Below are 18,876 nucleotides of genomic sequence, written 5' to 3'. Positions count from 1 at the left end.
CAACACTACTACGGAGTATGTGCTGGGTAAATACCAAACTATGGCTGACACCCTGTCATGGATAGATACCAACTTCAACTGCGTAGAACAAGAAGATGAAACTCTATTTGAGGAAATTGAGGCTTTCATGACCTTAACCACATGCAGCAGAGCGGAAGTTGCATGAAATATGAAACACTCAAAAGAGAAGGTGAGGAATGTACATACTGCCTAGACGGATGGCCATAGTTCATTCTGGGTCACTGTCCGTGTGGAGTTTGCACATTCTCCCCGTGTCTGCGTGGGTTTCACCCCCACAACCCAAAGATGTGCAGTGGAGGTGGATTGGCCATGCTAAATTGCCCTTTAATTGGTAAAAATTAATTTGGTACTCCAAAATGTATTTTAAAAAAGATACGTAGATTGGCCATGCTAAATTCCCCTTTAGTGTCCAAAGATGTGCAAGTTAGGTGGGGTTACAGAGATAGGGCGGGACTTGGCCTTGGTGGGGTGCTCTTTCAGAGGATTGGTGCAGACTTGCTGGGCCAAATGCCCTCCTTCTGCACTATAGAGATTCTATGATAACTCTACCCAATGCATCCTCCCCCAGTGGACCTGCATCCTTGGAAATCTTTAGAGAACAAACAAGGACGCCTCCGCCCCTGTTCCCAATTTCCATCACATCATCCCACTTCTGTCAGAGCTGATATGCTCTTTCCATTACTTTCAACTGGTTGGACACATGTCCTACTCTGTCCACATCCTAGCATTTCCCCTGTGCTCCCACACATTGACCCCCACCCCCACCCCACTCCTAATCTGATCCTCATATCCCCTTCCCAGTGCTGCCAAGCAGTGACACTGCCCTTCTTAATGGGCCCTGAGCCCCTCTTCTAGTTCTCCTGCGCCCATGAACCATGTCCAGACCCTGTACCATCTTTCTGATGCTACTAATCCACATGGCTCCCCTTATCTCTTGTATCGGTGCACACAGTTCCCACTTGCAACTTGGGAGATCTTCTCTATGTCCTTCCTCTGCATTTTATAGCTTTAAGAGAAGATACAAGATAAAAATTACCAAATAGAAATCATGGTAATTGACTTATAGTTTATATGCAAATCAGACATGACCATGCAAATTGAGCCTGAAAGTACAATTGACCTTCTTATATTGCATCAAAGAAGTAAAATGTTATTGCATTCACCGCAAACCAGTGGCCCTAAGAACATATTGTTTGTTCCATATCTCCCAACTCCTCATGAGCACTACCAGTGGAAATTATACAAGCATTGTGTATTACAAATAATGCCGGATTACAAATATTATTGGATGGTTATCAGTGAAATTAAGTCTGTATTTTAAGGGCCATCTTTTAATGATCAAACAAATTGATTAGCGACTCTCCAATTACTGCTCCTTATCCCCCTAAATTCTTCCGTCCAATCGGAATATGTTGCCTGTGGATGAAAGTGATTATGTGCTTTCATTATAATATTTATCATTTCTAACGGCAATGATATTTTTAATAGGAATAAAACTAATGCATACATTTGAAGAGCAATGTCTGACAGCATTTGAAGGTTAGGTAGATTGGCAATGCTAAATTGCCCCTTAGTGTCCAAAGGTTAGGTGGGGTTAGAGGGATGTGGTGGGGGATTGGGCCTGGGTGGGGTTCTCTGTCAGAGGGTCGGTTCAGACTCAATGGGTCGAATGGCCTCCTCATGCACTGTACGAATTCTATGATTGAGCTGACTTCTGCAGTTCTTAATGTTTCTATGTGAATGTAAGAATTGCACTCTTTAATCCAATGACAAAAGATCGTTTTTATTTATTCTTGTTATGGGAACGAAATTTGAGTGTTAATTCAGCCTGAGAGAACACTTAAATAAGCTGAGGTACCAGTATTGTGAATTGCCTATTGTTCTGCCGCAATAATCATCCAAAAGATAATTAATCCTGACCCAGACATAAAACTTCTTGGCAAACGAGTTAGAAGTTTGTCACGCTTCAAATACTGTTGTATATCTGCAAAGGAAATAGTCTGGATTACAAGAGTTTCCACTGTGTAAAAATATTTATGTGGGTTAAAATATTCAGGTCATATTCTGTTTGCTGGACTTCTTGTTATTCTCCCTGAAAGAGTTTATTTTCCATTAGCAGTTTGAGATACGTTTGGTTATTATTTCTTGTAGTTTTCTCATAGACATTTCAACATTTTTGGTCCAGAAATGAAATAGATTTCAGATTTGCATTAATTCTCAAGGCCAAGAATTTTCTCTTGCCAGCTGCACTCTCTGTATGTTTCCTGATTATTTTTCACCTGGCTACAAAAGCTGGAATTATTCAAAACCTACGGCTTATTGACAAAAGGGGTATCGTAGTTGGTAGTGAGGGAGGTAAAGAAATTACTGATCCACCTCATTGACTCCACATATTGTTTGAAAAAGGCTTCTACCTTGCAGGTTTGGGGAGGAGTACAACAAAGCGATTGGGAATTATCGTAGCTGCCGCATTAACCCCATTTAGCAAGTGCTTCCTGCATCACCAGTGGGTTTAGTGCATGAGGTAGGCTAGGTCCCACATTCCAGTATCTTAGATTCATTTAGTCAATATCCCCAATCTGACACTAGCCTAGAAATCACAATTGATCAGTTACATTCTGCAATGGACGCTGGGGAAGTTTCACCTCTGAATAGTATTCTTTGAATCTTACCCTTGCCAAAGAAGCAAGATCAGGAGGTACCGGTGCTGTCTAAAGGAGTTGCATCAGCAGAAACAATTGCCGGCATGTTGAGTTGGATAGCAGGCCCCCCAAAAATAATTGCACTTCAAGCAAATGCTTCAAGCCAATTCGGGTATTTCCCAGCAATAACCGGATCATTTGCTGGTGGCTAGCCAAATTCATGGACAATAATATCCTGCGGGATAAAAGAAAAGCAGAATTACAAAGTTAATAATGACCATGGGATAATGTTGTATGTTGGCGCTGTAATGTACTTTGGCTTTGTAATTACTTTGTACATTACTTTGCAAGGTATTTTGGCTCCCATCTTTGTTTTGTCAGTGGCCTAGAAATAGAATGTTAAAAATAAGGATTTGAACGCAGAAATTACAAATTGTACAAGTTGCAACAAAATCATCACATTTACCTGCACAATGTTTTTTCTTCAATGGAGTTGGCCCCCTGGAGATTTGGCTCTTTCAGAGTCCTGAGTTCTTGGAGTTTTCCCGAATGAAGCAGTTCAGCCCTCAGCTTCCAGAATGCACAAATGTTGATTTGCAAATGGACACGTCCCAGAATCCATTTTAAACTCAGGCCAGAATTTTTAGGATGGAGGGGATGGTGGGGTACGTGAGATTTTACACTGGGGCGGGTGAGGCCTTGGACGGGAAGCCTGCCCTTCCCTCAATTAGGATCCTTAAGTAGCCTTCTCACCTCCCAAAATGAACAGTTACATCTTGGGCAAGAAGGCAGGGCGTCTCCACCTGAAGTCGGACACCATCACCCCCCCCCCCCCCCCCCGCAGACATCCCTTCCACCCGGCCTCCCCCCAAACCCCCACTCGCCCTCTTTGTGTCCCTGAGGCGTTCCCTACCCTCCCTACCCTGGGGCCCCTTGAAGTTACCTGGACATCCGGCGCCTGGGCAAAGGCTCTGATGTCCACCTGCATTTCTTCTTCTACCCACTGGAGTGCTGTCCCTGCAAGGACTGGAGAGCTACCGGTTAATTTGATAGGCTGGCAGCTCTCCAAGATGGGACTTCCTCTCAAGTGAAGTGCCCCGTCTGTAGCCAGTTAATGCTCATTCCAGTGTGGAATGGATCTGGGGTGCTCAGAGTCAGTGGGTCTTTGTTTCACTGTTCCTTCTGGCTCTAATGGCAACACCCCACGTTGAGAATTGGGCAGTAGATAACATCCAAATTTTACCTTCAATGACTCCCAGGAACATCAACCTATCACAGTGTAGGTTTCGTTGAGGTGAGGGCAGTGGCTCAGTTCTGATACTTGTGTCGAAGAATAATCTCCCAACATTCATTGCTGACTTGGTGTTGCATTACAGGTCGCTCAAGGGGTCTGAGTTACTCTGACACGTTTACATGCATTTTATAGTTATGGATAGTGATAGTAGAGACTCCAACAATTTTCCCACCACATGGGTGACCAGGAATCTCTCCCGCTCTTGGCACCTACCTTTAGCATGTGCTGGAAGGAATTACAGGTTGATAATCAACCTGTTTGGTCATGTTATGAACGCACCTTCCTTGGCCGTCCAAGTCCGCATGCGGGACTCAAACTTAGAGCATATGGCTCAGAGGCCGTTACGCTGCTACCCACTGTGCCACAAGACCTCCTCCATTGTCATGAATGATGGCTCTTTGTGTAAGATACAAGAAGTGAGTATTGTTCCTCAGCAAGAGGCAATTGAATCAGAAAAGAGAGAAGGTAATTGACAAGAAATGATGTACCTTTTTTTCCAGATATATACAGATTGATATAACAAAGCTGGATACAAGTTGCTTATCCAAAGTGTGCCAGGTATATAGGATGTAGAAATCAGCAGCAGAGAGCAATATCCATCCCAGTTGTTTTGTGACAATGGAAATTTATCAGAGATATAATTTAGCTGGCATGGTGCTTTCTTTTAGTGATGAAGCAGTTGGTTGCTGCTATGATACTCCCTAAGTTTGTGAATCCTGATAGAACATTGAGCTTTTGTTTAATTAATTATTGAGTTCTGTCGTGCAATAAAATATCATTTTTTGAGATAAGGCATGGGAATGGATATGGTGAAGCACATTATTAGGGTCATCACCCTCATTAAAAACATGCAGGTGTGGCTATCACTTGAAGACATTCATGACTCACTTTTCCCTCGTGTTTGACTTAATGGCTGGATTCACTTTCTACGTTCATACGGCTGGTCAGTTATATTAATGACCTTAACATTCATTGAACTGTATCCTGACAATGATCAACTTCTCTTGTAAGGGAGAGGAAAAGATTACGAGTGTGATTTATTGGCCGCGTCCCACCAGAATTGGAACGGCACAAGACCAGTAGATCCTGGGAGAGGCCTCTTCTGGGATTCCCGATGGTCCTTATGCCTTACGAGATCTCGCTAGACGTCACAATCTGGATCCCGCCCACAATGGGCGAAACCCAGACTCGCATAGTTAAAAATGCTTAAAAGCTCACTGAGTTGTGCTGGCGCCAGACCTTTCCGGCATCTATCGGTCTCGCAGGGGCGACCCCAGCCAGATGCCGTTTAGCACCCTGGCAGTGCCACCTGAATGCCAGCCTGGGAGGCAAAATAGAAAGCAGGTTGATAAATGGAAGTAGAATTGACCACATGTTTCATGCCCCATCCCATTTACTTTTCCAGATTCAGCCTGGGTATAAAACAGCCCATTCCACAGTGCCACCCAAGACCAGCTTCATCTCCAACAAAAATGTCCTTAATTGGTCTGTTCTCTGTTGTTTTTTGTTTGATTTCTCCTCCCATTTCTTCGCAGAAGTGTTACATGATCAACCACTTCCCCCACCCCCGCCTCCATCATGCATTTCTAATGTTTCTGATGAGGAACAGATTTCTCTATCTGTTCCTCATACCCAAGTACTCTCGATTCTTGACACACATGTGCCGATTCTGCTGGTTGGTCAGGAAATAATAGATTCCTATTGAGGACTCTTTGTAGTCTTGTGTCTCATACCCTGAAACAGTTATGAATAAATACAGCAGAGGTGGTCTTGTCTTTATAGAGTAGTCATTATGGATTGAAACTCCGATCAAGTCTCAGCACAAGCCGGAGAATCCGAGGATAATCTATGTCGTTAAAATATGTCTGTATTGCTGACAAAGCTAGCAAACTAATTCAAGTAGCAATAATGAATGGTAATTTAAAACAAACCTACTGTGTACATTAAATTTTCCGAAGGAAACCATTTTTTATGCTTGCCAAACTGCTGAGACTTTGGGCATCTAATCTCTCCCCTGTGTGTGTGTGTTCATTGAAAACACTTGGCAAACATGTGCTTCAGACCCGGATGTATTTTTAAGCACCTCAGGGTTTTCTGGAGTACTCGGGACCACTGCTTATTCGAATCCTGTTTTTTGAGCAGCCTCTCGTTTAAGTTGCTAGTCCTTTGCCAATAAACCTGCAATATTTGTTGTCTTAGGTGTCAGCTTTGTCTCACTCATAACATTTTCAGCTCGGAATCAGAAGGTTGTGGTTTGAAACTCCGCTTCAGCAAGCTTGTGCGAATCCAAGCTGATTCTACAATGCAGGACAGTATGGAGGAAGGGATGCATTGTCAGATCTGCTGTCTTTTGGATGAGATATTACAGCCAACAGAGAGAGCCTCTCATGAGACTGTAAAGAAAAAAACTTACAGAACTATTCAAAGAAAAGCAAGGCTGTTCTCCAGAGAAATACTTAACATTTCTCCCTAACTAACATCACTCAAATAGATCATTTGGTTATATGTCCCATCATCGTTCATCAGAACTTGGTGTTCAAAAATCAGCTGCCATCGTTTCCCCTCTTTAAATGTTGACTACACTTCAAACGTATTGTCGATATTTCAATAAAAGGAAATGTGACATCGGCTGTAAAATGCTTTGGTACATTCTAAAGGCATTTTGTTACTGTTCTTAGTAGAATGGGAGCATCAGTGACAACATCAGCATTTATTGCCCATCCCTAATTGCCCTCGAGAAGGTGGTGGGGAGCCATCTTCTTGAACTGCTGCAGTACATTTGGTAACACATTGGTTACATCAACACAAGTCAATTCAGATTTTTCCAAGGCCAACCAATCTCAAGCAAAAGTTTTTTGTTGCAAATATCTTTGTACATAGCAGATTATTTCCTGTGGGAGAATAGATCTGAGGCAACCATGGTTGTTCTTCAATTTGCTTTTCCAACCCATTACATCATTGGTATCACTTGCACGTATTCGCATATTTAATAATCTATTCATGCCGTTGCTGCGTCTAGACTTGAGTATTCCAACCCCCGTGAACATCTCACATTCAACCTTCTGTACACTTGAGATCATCCTCCACTCTGCAGCTTGGGCCCATTCACCCATCGCTCCTGTGCTCAACCTACATTGGCTCCCAGTCAAACACAGCATCAATTTTAAATTCTTACACTTGTTTTAAATCCAGCTACGGTCTCATCTCTGCCCATCTCTATAATACCAGGTTAAAGTCCAACAGGCGTATTTGGAATCACAAGCTGTATCAGGTGATGAACGAGCTATGCTCCGAAAGCTCGTGATTTCAAACAAACCTGTTGGGCCTTAACCTGGTGTTGTGAGACTTCTTACTGTGCCCACCCCAGTCCAATGCCGGCATCTCTACATCATCTCTGTAACCTCCTCCATCCTGACACCTCTCCGTGATGCAATTAAGCATCTAATTCTGGCATCTTGGGCATCTCCAGTTTTAATTGCTCCACGATGTGATGGCTATACCTTCAGCTGCCTAGCCCATAAACTCTGGAATTCTCCCCTGAAATGTGTCTGCTCCTCTACTTCCTTCATTTAAGAGTCTCTTTAAACCCTGTCTTTTTGACCAAGCTACTGGGCATCTGTCCTAATGTCACCTTACATGGCTGAAGCCAGTATTCCCCCCACCCACCCACCATGGTCACAGAATTAACCGTTGCAGAAGCGGCGAACTGCTGGCTCCAGTCCTACCAATGTCAAGGGGTTTCTGCATGGCTAGTCCACCCACGTGGGGGAGACCCTGTCACGGGGTGTCGGATTTGGCAGGATCAGAATATCCTGTCAGTGTGACGGGCTGAAAATTCCCATCCTCGGTATCTAATTCTGCTTTATCACTCTGCTGCATTGCACCTTGGGATATTTTGTACCATTAAAGGCACTATGTATATATATGTTGTTTTACTTTTTCTCGTTTTTATTTGCTGAGGTGATGGATTTGAAATTTGCAGCTGACCTCTGATTTTGTGGCTGGAATTTTACCAACAGTCCATGGGTCTCAACATCAGGACCGTGTTCCAGAGCCCGCGCAGACAGGTGCCAGCGATTGGAGGGGTGAACCCTCTAGGGGTGGGGTCGGAGCCACGAGGGTGGGTATTGTCGTCAGGGCTCAACCCCCTCCCTGGATGAGCTGACCATGTCCCATTCTAGCCAACAGGTGCACAACACAGTTCTAAGTTTCGGAAAATCAAAGTGGAGTTATTAAATGACAGTAAAAAGTGGCCAAATAATTGGATTAAATGGCTGCCGGGGCATGGTAGTCAAATGGCCAAGCTGCTACAATATCTGCCTTTGGAAATATCAATCCCCCTTCCAGCACCTTCCGCTACAATTTCACCAACCTTCTCACCTCGTAATGCGTCTTGAAAGGATTGGTAAAATTTAGTCCTGTGTCTTATTTTGATGACTGCGATGAATTAAGAAAATGTTTGACTAAATTTGTGGCATTAAATGCTGAATGAAAGCGCTTACTGCTACATAAATATTTAAAGCCCCAAAATGACGACACATCACCTCAGTAGCATTTAGAAATTTAACATGTCTGATATCCAAATGCTACTCTTGGTAGCCTTTTGAAATAAATTTTGTCACACTGAGATTATATTTCTTTCTTTTCAGGGTGGTAAGATGGTTTCCAAAGCAGGCCCACCTAAAGTGTTAATCGCATTAATTGTCAGTGGATTGTGCCTTGCTGCAATCATCCTAGCTGTGTACAAACAGATGAACAAACGGACTTGGAGCCCACAGAGCAAGAGACTGGTAATTGTCTAAAGAACAGACAAGATTTATTGACATTCAGTATCAGTGATAAAAACAAAATGGAATCTGTATAGTAGATTGTATCTTTTGACACTGGGATGTCTTGCTGCTGATCAGAGCGTTGATGGGCAGCATAAAGTGTGCGTGTGTGGAGGGAGGGGGGCAGATAGGAATTTGAGCAAAATTCATAATTTCTTAATCTGTTGTCAGAGTGTCCAGGGGAAATTCATTTGCCGAACACTAGTGTCACTCAAAGCTTCACATTATGTTATGGACGATTTAGTACCTGTATTTGTAAACCTGCCAATATGAACGTAGCTGTTAAACATCGATTGTTCAGAGCAAGTCAACATAGAATTCCTACAGTGCAGAAGGGGGCCATTCGGCCCATCAAGTATGCAATAACCGTTTGATAGAGCGCCCCACCTAAGCCTATTCCCATAACCCCACCTAACCTGCACATCTTTGGACACCAAGGGGCAATTTTAGCATGGCCAATCCACCTAATCTGCACATCTTTGGACTGTGGGAGCAAACCGGAGCACCCAGAGGAAACCCATGCAGATACAGGGAGAAAGTGCAAACTCCACACAGTCATCGAGGTCCGAATCGAACCCAGGGCCCTGGTGCTGTGAGGCAGCAGTGCTAACCACTGTGCCACCATGCTGCTGAATATGTGAGGAGAGAAATAGGTGCCAAAGTGAATAATTCCTTTAAAAAAAACACCCATCAATTGAATGCCTATGAATAGTTTTAGACACTCTCTCAACAATCGACAAAGTTTAACTCCGAATGTTTGTGCTTTAAACTATTTCTTCCATTTAATATGCAGCCACCTGATTTCATGGAGAGAGACAGGGGAGGGGCAGAATAAATATTTGAGATTTCTATGCGTCTTTCTAATTGCAAAGGCCTTTTGTTTAAATTTACAAAATACAATCTTTGATAATTTTTAACGGTAAATATTAAGAAGAATGAGAAAATATATAGAGAACTTTGAATCCAATTTCCAGAATAAGTAATAAATTATTGGACTTGATGTTAAACTCTCTCCCATCCCAGCCATCCATCGACAGAGAGGAGATGCAGGTTGGAGTGATGTTAAATTGCCAAATGTATTCAATCTGGCCCCAACCAGCAAACACATGCCTTCATCACCTTTCTGATGCCAAAGGATCTGAGTATCCCTGACGTACAGAATGAATTCTATCCGTGACACAGTAAACACGTTCTATCCCTGGCACAGAGAACACAGTCTACACATGACACAAAACACACTCTATCCATGACACAAAATGTTATATCCATGACACAGTAAACATATTCTATCCATGACACATGCTCTCTGAGTGACACATAGAACATGCTAGAACCATGACACAGAACACACTCCATTTGTGACACAGTGAACACGCTCCATTCTTGACGCAACATGCACTCTATTTGTGACAGAGAACATGTTCTAACTCTGGTGGAAGGAGCACAATCTTCCCCGACGTAAAAACAACATTGGTCCGTTAACTGTAGTAAATAATTCCAAGGTGCTTCGCAAGGCTATTATCAAACAAAATGTGACACCTAGCTACATAAGGGGATATGGTTCTGGCCTGATGTATGATCCGATTACGCGTCGGGACTCGACAAAAGTCTTGATGTTCTGACTTCCTGGGGATAGTGCAGGAGGTTTGGACTTCCGTTGCACAATTCCCCTGCTCCCAGGACCCTCCAAAAAAGTCTCCAACTCGGAGCTAGATTTAGACACTTCGGACAGATCCAATGTACTTACCTGGAAAGTTATCCAGGAAATCTTAGGCACAAAAATCCTAGGCTAACTCCTGTATAACTATATCTCTGACACCCCAGTCACTCACAAGGACTACTTCCAACTTTGAGCCCTCGACTACTCCCAGCCCTCCTGACTCCTCACACCCATGTACCCCCACTCGACCCAACCTGACTTTCCCCTATCACCTGGCTATCCCACGACCCGATTTGAGTGGCCCCAAACCTGACAGCCTCTCCTGATCCAATCCCACCTTCCAATCTACCCACGTGCTACCCACCATACTGTCCACCTGCCACCTTACTCCTGACCACCTCCCACTTGACCCACCTGCGACCTTACCTGCTTACCTCACCTTCCTATATCCATCCTAACACCTTCCCACTCACTCATTAATACACCCAACCATTCACAAACATTTGTCTTTGTGCCGTGGGAAAGCAGGCAAGTGTCTTCAGCACTGATTCTTTTCATTGCTCTCCGTGGGGTTCTGCACTGAGGGAGTTATTCTACATCATGAATCAAAGCTATGGCCTTTTTAAACAAATACAGGAAAGTGGGGATATTTTTTGGTCGGATCAGACAATGTGGTTCTGATGTTAATCAGAAGATTTGGGCCTAGGATCCAGGTTCGATTCCCGGCTTGGGTGAATGTCTGTGCACAGTCAGCGTGGGTTTCCTCCGGGTGCTCCGGTTTCCTCCCACAGTCCAAAGATGTGCAGGTTAGGTGGATTGGAAATGCTAAATTGCCCTTAGTGTCCAAATAGGTCAGGCGAGGTTACTGTGTTACAGGGACAGGGTGGAGGTGTGGGTTTAAGTAGGGTGCTCTTGCCAAGGGCCAGTGCAGACTCGATGGGCTGAATGGCCTCCTTCTGCACTGTAAGTTCTATGATTCTATGGCTAGGTTAGATGACTTAATGCTTAATGGCTTAAAGAAGCACCTGAGAAAAGGAAACAGGTAGAGAGGTTTGGAGTGAGGGTTGGGGGGGGAGACCAGGGCCGGGGGAGGGGGGGGGGGGGGGGGCAGATCTTTGGCCCAGGCAGCTGAGAGGCCAACAGGAAAACTCCCATTTATCGAATGAGAGTTCAAACACAAATTGGCTACAGCCGTAGACCCCACACATTTGACAATTCAGCTCTTTAAACCCTACTCTTAACCAAGCATTTGACCATCTGTCCTAATATCTCCTTATGTGTGTTGGTGTCAGATGTTGTTTTAAAATACTCCCGTGAAGCACCTTGGAATGCTTCACTGTATTTAATGCAGAATGCTTTATAAATACAGATCTGTGGAGGGTGTGGATATTATAATGGACTGGACCTGCTGAGTGTTTTCCAGCATTTTCTGTTTTAACTTCATTGTAATTCTCAGAATGAACTAAAATTTTCAACTTTCAGCATTTGACTCTGTGTTAGTGGAAAGAGAAAGCAGAAACCTCTGACCCAGACGTTCAGCAGGGAGCTTGTGAAAAATTAGTAACATTTTCTTATTAAATACTGCTTCTAAATTCCTTGTGCATAGATGGCAGGAATACTGTGCACTAATTGCACCCAAGGGCGTGGGGGAGGGGGGGGGGGACACAATCTTGAAATTGTGGAACGCTGATCATATAGTTGTCATTATTCCTGAATGTTGTAAAGTCAAGTAAGTCCATCCAGCCTCTATTCTGCTCACATGGGTTAAAGAGCATTATTACTGTGAGCGTAGTTCTGACATTGGTTCTACCTGGCGGGCGCGATCCAAAGGCCACACTGCTCCTTAAAAGCAGCTCGCCGTGGCGCAGTACGGCCAAATAAAGCCGGGAGACCCCGCTCTCAGAATCTACCCGGCTCGCAACGCCTTGTAAAATCTAACTCAATCGCGAGAGACGTTGCGATGTAAATCCCACATATTGTGGGCGGGATCACTTTTTGGCAAACTGCATCTTGGAGCAAGACAGCTAGTCTCACTCTAATGTACAGATTTCCGAGGTGCCTGAGGCTTTGGCATTCATTCCCTTCACCTCGGAGACCTTGGGCGAGCGCCATTCAGCACTAGTCCCCACAAACGGGGACCGGACAGAACGGCATTCAAGAGGTCTCCCAGGGGATCAGAGGCCCCCAGCAGCATGGTGCCACATGGTGCCAGCCTGGCACTGCCAATGTGCCCAGGTGGAATTGCCAGCTGGTATGGGTGCCACGCTGGCATAATTTGCACACATGCCATCAGGCTGGGGGTGCACTCTGTGGGTGTGGGGGGGGATGCAAGGATCGCTTCGGGGCTTCGGAGATCGGGACGCCATTTGGGCATCCCGATCTCTCGCTACATTGGGGCTTGTGGAGCTCCCCGGTGTACAAAATGGGGCTATGTGCGGCCTCGGTCACCCGTTCCCCACTGAGGCACCTTATACAATGTGAGTCGCTGCGAGCACTGGGAAACACATGGCTAAATGCACTTGCTATTGGACTTTGTTCCCATTTAGTTAAATCGAACCCAGAGTGCCATATCACCATTTAAAATGGGGTAGATGGTGGCAGAGTGGTAATGTCACTAGGCTCTCAGGGGACTCTCACTATCAATCAGCTGCACAGGTAGTGAGAGCCCTCTGGTGGTCGGTATTATATGAACACTTCAAAATCATTGGGTGGAATTTTCTGGTCATGCCCGCCCCGGACACAAAATTCTCACCCAAGGCCAATGGACCTTTAAACGATGCGCCAAATTGTCCCTCCCACCCGCAATGATTACCGCGATGAGTGCGGCCAGAAGATTTACCCCAATGTCAATCATATTTCCAGAGCTAACGTTCTGCGGACACCAGTTTAAGTCCCACCAGAGCAGCTCATAGAATCATAGAATTTACAGTGCAGGAGGAGGCCACTTGGCCCATCGAGTTTGCACCGGCCCTTGGAAAGAGCACCCTACCTAAGCCCACACCCCCACCCTATCCCCGCAACCCAGTAACCCCACCCCACCTTTTTGAACAGTAAGGGTAATTTAACGTGGCCAGTACACCTAACCTGCACATCTTTGGAGTTGTGGAAGGAAACCGGAGCACCCGGAGGAAACCCACGCAGAAACAGGGAGAACGTGCAGACTCTGCACAGACAGTGACCCAAGCCAAATGAATCGAAGCTAGGACCCTGGAGCTGTGAAGCAACAGTGCTAACCACTGCGCTACCGTGCCCTCCAGTTGGTGGAGTTTAAATTCGATGACTAAATCTGGAATACAAAGCCAGCTTCAATCACTGTGACCATGACAACTATTATTGATTGTTGTAAAAAAGAACCATCTGGTTCACTTCAAGGAAGGCAATCTGACATCCTTCCCCTGTCTGGCCGAAAATGGCCCAACATGCCACTGGCACTTCAGTTTGGAGGCAATTCGGGATGGGCAACAAATGATGACCTTGTCAGCAACACCCAGATCCTGTGAAAGAATAGAGGAATAAAGAATGATTAGTATCTCCGCAAAAGCCAAACCACAATGACATGTTTGTGAATTCAGTATTCCAACTCCCCCCCCCGCCCCCAACCAACCCCCCCCCCCCCCCCCCCCCCAACCCCCCACCCCTCACTGCCAAGCTCCATTCAGTTTTCCTCATTGTCATTAATGGTTAATGTAAAATGCATCAGAGAGCCAAAGGGGGTAGAATACTGTGTATGGCCGCCTGATGGGTGTTTAACCTGTCACTAATGAAACAGATAAAAGTTTTGTCCAGTTAGTTTGTCATGTTCACGTTCTGTTGCTAACTGAGCAAACCCAAGAACTAATGTAGATATGAGTATTTTGGCTTTTCTTCCAAAATGAATTTGTGTAGATTAGTTGTGCTGCTCTCTACTTCAAACTCGGAGGTAGGGTAGGTCAGCTGCGTGGGTAGTGAGAGCCCTCTGGTGGCCTCCACTGTACCTACAGATCAGAGCCAATGACAATCATGTAACAACCGTTACTATATGAACCAATTAGACAGCTTTCAAGTTGACTAATCCACAAATTTGTATAAAATAAATTGAGCACCAAAATTGTCTGTAAAAAATAGTACTAGATTTTGTTTCATAGAGACCATTAGTTACTCAGCTGTAAAATGAATTGACATGATAATAATCTTTATTGGTTCGGTGAATTGGACATTCTGAATTCTCCGTCAGTGTACCCGAATAGGCACCGGAGTGTGGCGACTGCAGGATTTTCACAGTAACTTCATTGCAGTGTTAATGTAAACCTACTTGTGACACTAATGAAGATTATTATTGCCAAATCAGCACTCCTTCAAGGTGCAACAATCCAAGTCAAAAAAGAAAAAGCGCCCTTTGTGAAATTACTAGTCAAGCAAAATTCCACGGTCCTTTGTCATCAACAGTTTAAGCAACAGAGGGCAACCAGCTATGTCTAACGTCAGCTCAGCAGCAGTACACTGGCCAATACATTCAGTTTCTCCTTTCTTTTTTAAGGATGAGGAGCCCGATGCACAGGATCATGACAGCACAATGTTTTCTGTTGCTTCAGAGGACCAATCAGATGCACATGAGAAGCCAAAACTAAACGGGGAACCACAGGAGAATGGGGAGAACCAAAAGGCCACTGCAGGTGCGTCAACAGGAAATGGCCAGCAGAGGAAGAAAGGAGAGGAAGCGGACACAGAACTGTAACCCACGACAGAAAGAAATCAAGGCCTCACTGCCGGAATCTCTAATTTATGACTTTATGCCAGGTACTATACGTTTGGCTGACAGAACTGAACATAAATCATTGAATTTCAAAATGAAATCAAAACAGTTGCTCGCACACAAAATGTCCTTTAGCTATTTGACCTGGTTTACAATTCAGTGCGCAGCGATATGGCGTGAAAGTTGACTTTTTCTGTAGCAGGTGGTGATCCTTCCAGCTGAAATCAGTTTGACCAAAAAAAAAATAATCAGCGAGATGATTGAATGCATATGAAATTAATATATACTGCTGGTGCAGTGGATGGTAAGAGGCAGTTTATAATTAATTAGGGTAATGCGCAGGGTGAAATTCTACATTGTATCAGTGCTTACTGCCAGCACTTGATGAAAGACAGTGAAATATTCTGTTTCCCCATCACTGCTGTGCCTCAATTTGATGAGTGCATTTTCAAATGGGAAAATGGCATGTCACATCACATTACATTCATTTTGATGCAAACATAAGTTAATCGGATATGCCATTCATTCAAGTAACTGGCGTTTCCTGTTCATCCAGACAGATTTGAGAGGGCAACCCACATACTCAAGTTGCTGACAAGGCAAGGCAAAAAGTGGAAGAAAAATGTTAGTTTGGACAATCAAAGTAGATGCAGGTATAAAGGGGCCTTTTATAGCTACAAATATAATGTTATGGTTTGCCCATCACCCCCATACCCCCGTTCCTGTCGGGGAAGTGTCTGACTTCCTCTCAATAGCCAATACACCGCAGCATTACGGATCAGAAAATTTGCACATTGTAATGATAATAATAATAATAATAATGGCTTATTGTCACAAGTAGGCTTCAATGAAGTTACTGTGAAAAGCCCCTAGTCGCCACATTCCGGCGCTTGTTCGGGGAGGCTGGTACGGGAATTGAACCCGCACTGCTGGCATTGTTCTGCATTACAAGCCAGCTATTTAGCCCACTGTGCTAAACCAGCTCAGGCACCAGAAAAATGCAATCAACTTCATTATATGGATTTGAATAGGCTAATGGCCTCCTTCTGCGCTGTAGTAACTCCATGGCTTTATGTTCTGTTCTTTTGAAGTCCTTGGGTAATTAGTCTGCTCTTCATGGGTGCAAGGGAATTACATATCGATCCACAGAAATTTGGGAATACCTCCTCACCACAGGTGAATACTTGTTCCTAACCTCATGGTGCAAAGGTGGTAAGTGATGAAAATGAATGAGGTGCTGGCTGGCTGACACATGGAAATGAAGTGGGCTTATTGAAGAATTCCTAAGTGATATTATCAGGCGACACCTTTGTTGTGCACAGTACAATAAGAACACTGAATGAAAACAGTTACCCTGCAAAATAACTTTGGCCCCAACAATCTTAAATTAACTATTCCTTTTCACCGAGTCCACTGCACGTTGTGTCTTTTCGAGTTGTGCCTGCAATTCTGTAGCAGTGACAATCGTTGGGAATCTTCCTGCTGAGTTTACGATATCTCTCTAACCCAGCAAACAAAGGTAATAATCTCCACTGATTCAAAGTGCTGGCAGCTTCACTAACATTGGAAGGCTTCACTCCCGTTGCTACATTGCTTTCTGCCTGGTGTTTTTTTTTCTGCATTCGTGTCAGAGGGATGTTTTGTGCCATTTTGTTGGATGTCCCTTAGATGCTGAGCTCAGTGACTCCAATCAGTTTACCTTTAGGCTGTCAGGAGTAGTGGGAGGGCCCCTGCTTCTGGAACCTGTGGCACAAGCATGCCACCGCTGCCAACACAAATGCAGATTTAGAGGGACCTGTTCAATTTCATTTTGAATAAAATGTTTTACCAAAAGTTCATCTTGTTCTGAGAGCCGACCGATAGTACCAGATTCTGTGACAATAAGCAGAGTGGAACTGTTGTCCATTCTGCATGTAACATTCTGTCTGGGAGCCGTAAACATGTGTTATAACATACTGTAAACCGTTAGTTTCTAACCATCGCATTAGAATGTCATAGATTTAGTGTAAAAGGTTACTGAATGATCACACTATATTTTTCTTTACTGTGCTAATACAACGTGATCATATATCAATAAATGGCAGCACCCAATATGATCAACCAGGAATAAATGAAACAAGTGGTGCCTGCATCAACAAACTATATTTTAAGATGATGAATTTACATTTGGCTGAGGAGATCTGAAGAGGTATTAATGTCCCAATCTATCAACCTCCTTTGCAAAATTTTAAGCATCACTTTAATACTGAGAAATGGATGCAATGTTTAAAGTGGTTGATTATCGACGTGCCATAAAACGTGTTGGTACTTTTACAACTTGCTACTGACACCTGTGGACCTCAGATTTACAGCAGCGTGTCCTAATATGTGCCTCTAAAGTTTGATCCTCAGACCAGATTTTGGAATATTTGAAAATATGAAATACATTGTGGAAAATGTTTAAAATTGTTGTGGATGCTTTTTTTAAATAAAAAAAAATGTTAAGCGCATGTTTTTGATTAAAAATGACAAAACATTGTTCAATGAAAAATGTTGAGTGTATAATAATCTGTGTATGTTTTTCCTCAGCTTACAGTTTCTCTAAAATTGCAGTGTTAAGATTACTAACATATGATCGTGGTAAGGTGTCCAAAATGTTTTAACATTTGTTTGATAAATATGATTTATACTTCTAAGCAAAGAAAATAAAGATAGTTAAAACAATTTAAGCTTTTGATTTTTGCACAGAACTCATTGACTGCAGAGAAACATAGTAACATTGAATAGATACGGAATTAGATTAAACGTCAGTACATGCACAATTATTTTCACCACTGTCTATTAAAATACTTAATTAAACATTTGTCCACTATGCCGGCACATCACCATTAATTGACAGGAGCTCTGGGGCTTTGCAGCCACACATCCCCTTTGTTCCAAACGCCACAGTATAAGCACCGTGTTGCACAAGGAACTCAGGACGCTGTTGATGATTTACATTGCTAGCCAGAATGGGCCCTCCCTGACATCGGACAGGGTCAACAACCACCAAACTGAAAGATTCAAAAGGGACTTAGCAACAATGGTTGGTGCCAATCACTTGACTATTGCTTTTGGTGCTCAAAATCCCACACTCCGTGTGAACAGGGCTAACATCAGAGTAATATGGAATTGCTAATGGAAGTGGTCCTGTAACCATTGCATTGATTACTTCTTTCAAAAGTCTGAAAGATGATTAACGATATTTAAGATCTTTCTGGGTCTCATTTAAAATAATGCATTCTAAAAATGCACCTAATTTTTTGATAACTGTAACTTTGTTATTTTAACACATTGTAACTTTACCCTTAATCCAAAACTGTCCAACAGACAGAACTGAGTTCTGGTTATTAAGTACCCTTAGTTAAACAAGTTACCCAGTTCCAGTCAACTTCCTATGCCCCACGATATAAAACTCAGCTTCAGTAATGCATTCAATAGAAATAAAGGTAAACTTCCCATAAAGTACTGAGATTAAATATATCAACTATGTTGTCATTGCCATAAGAACATACAAAATAGGAGCAGGGCGAGGCCACATATGCAGCTCCATCGAGCCTGCTCCACCATCCAATAAGATTATGGCCATCTTTGACTTCAACTTACTTTCCTCCTCGATCCCCATACACATCATAAAGATTCCAGATCAATTTGTGGTTTGCGTTGAGTTAGCTGACCTC

The 18,876-nt window shown here is 43.6% G+C and overlaps 1 protein-coding gene across 2 annotated transcripts in view; it reads left to right on the top strand.

Annotated features, from left to right (window-relative positions):
- cd34 (CD34 molecule) overlaps nucleotides 1-17,881 on the top strand; it is a 98,003-nt gene extending 80,122 nt beyond the window's left edge. Inside the window, exons 4-5 of one of the 2 annotated variants that reach the window (XM_072480281.1) lie at nucleotides 8,607-8,747; nucleotides 15,018-17,881. In XM_072480281.1, coding sequence (XP_072336382.1) covers nucleotides 8,607-8,747; nucleotides 15,018-15,053 — 177 coding nt within the window. In that variant the 3' untranslated portion in view covers nucleotides 15,054-17,881. Of the gene's footprint in view, nucleotides 1-8,606; nucleotides 8,748-14,962 lie in introns of both variants that reach the window. The other variant, XM_072480280.1, reaches the window with a different exon arrangement.
- Nucleotides 17,882-18,876: the final 995 nt, after the last annotated feature.

This window comes from Scyliorhinus torazame, chromosome 17 (genome assembly GCF_047496885.1).
Source record: "Scyliorhinus torazame isolate Kashiwa2021f chromosome 17, sScyTor2.1, whole genome shotgun sequence".
Taxonomy (NCBI): Eukaryota; Metazoa; Chordata; class Chondrichthyes; order Carcharhiniformes; family Scyliorhinidae; genus Scyliorhinus; species Scyliorhinus torazame.
Note: the sequence above shows the minus strand (reverse complement) of the source record. Positions and strands in the feature narration are given on the sequence as shown.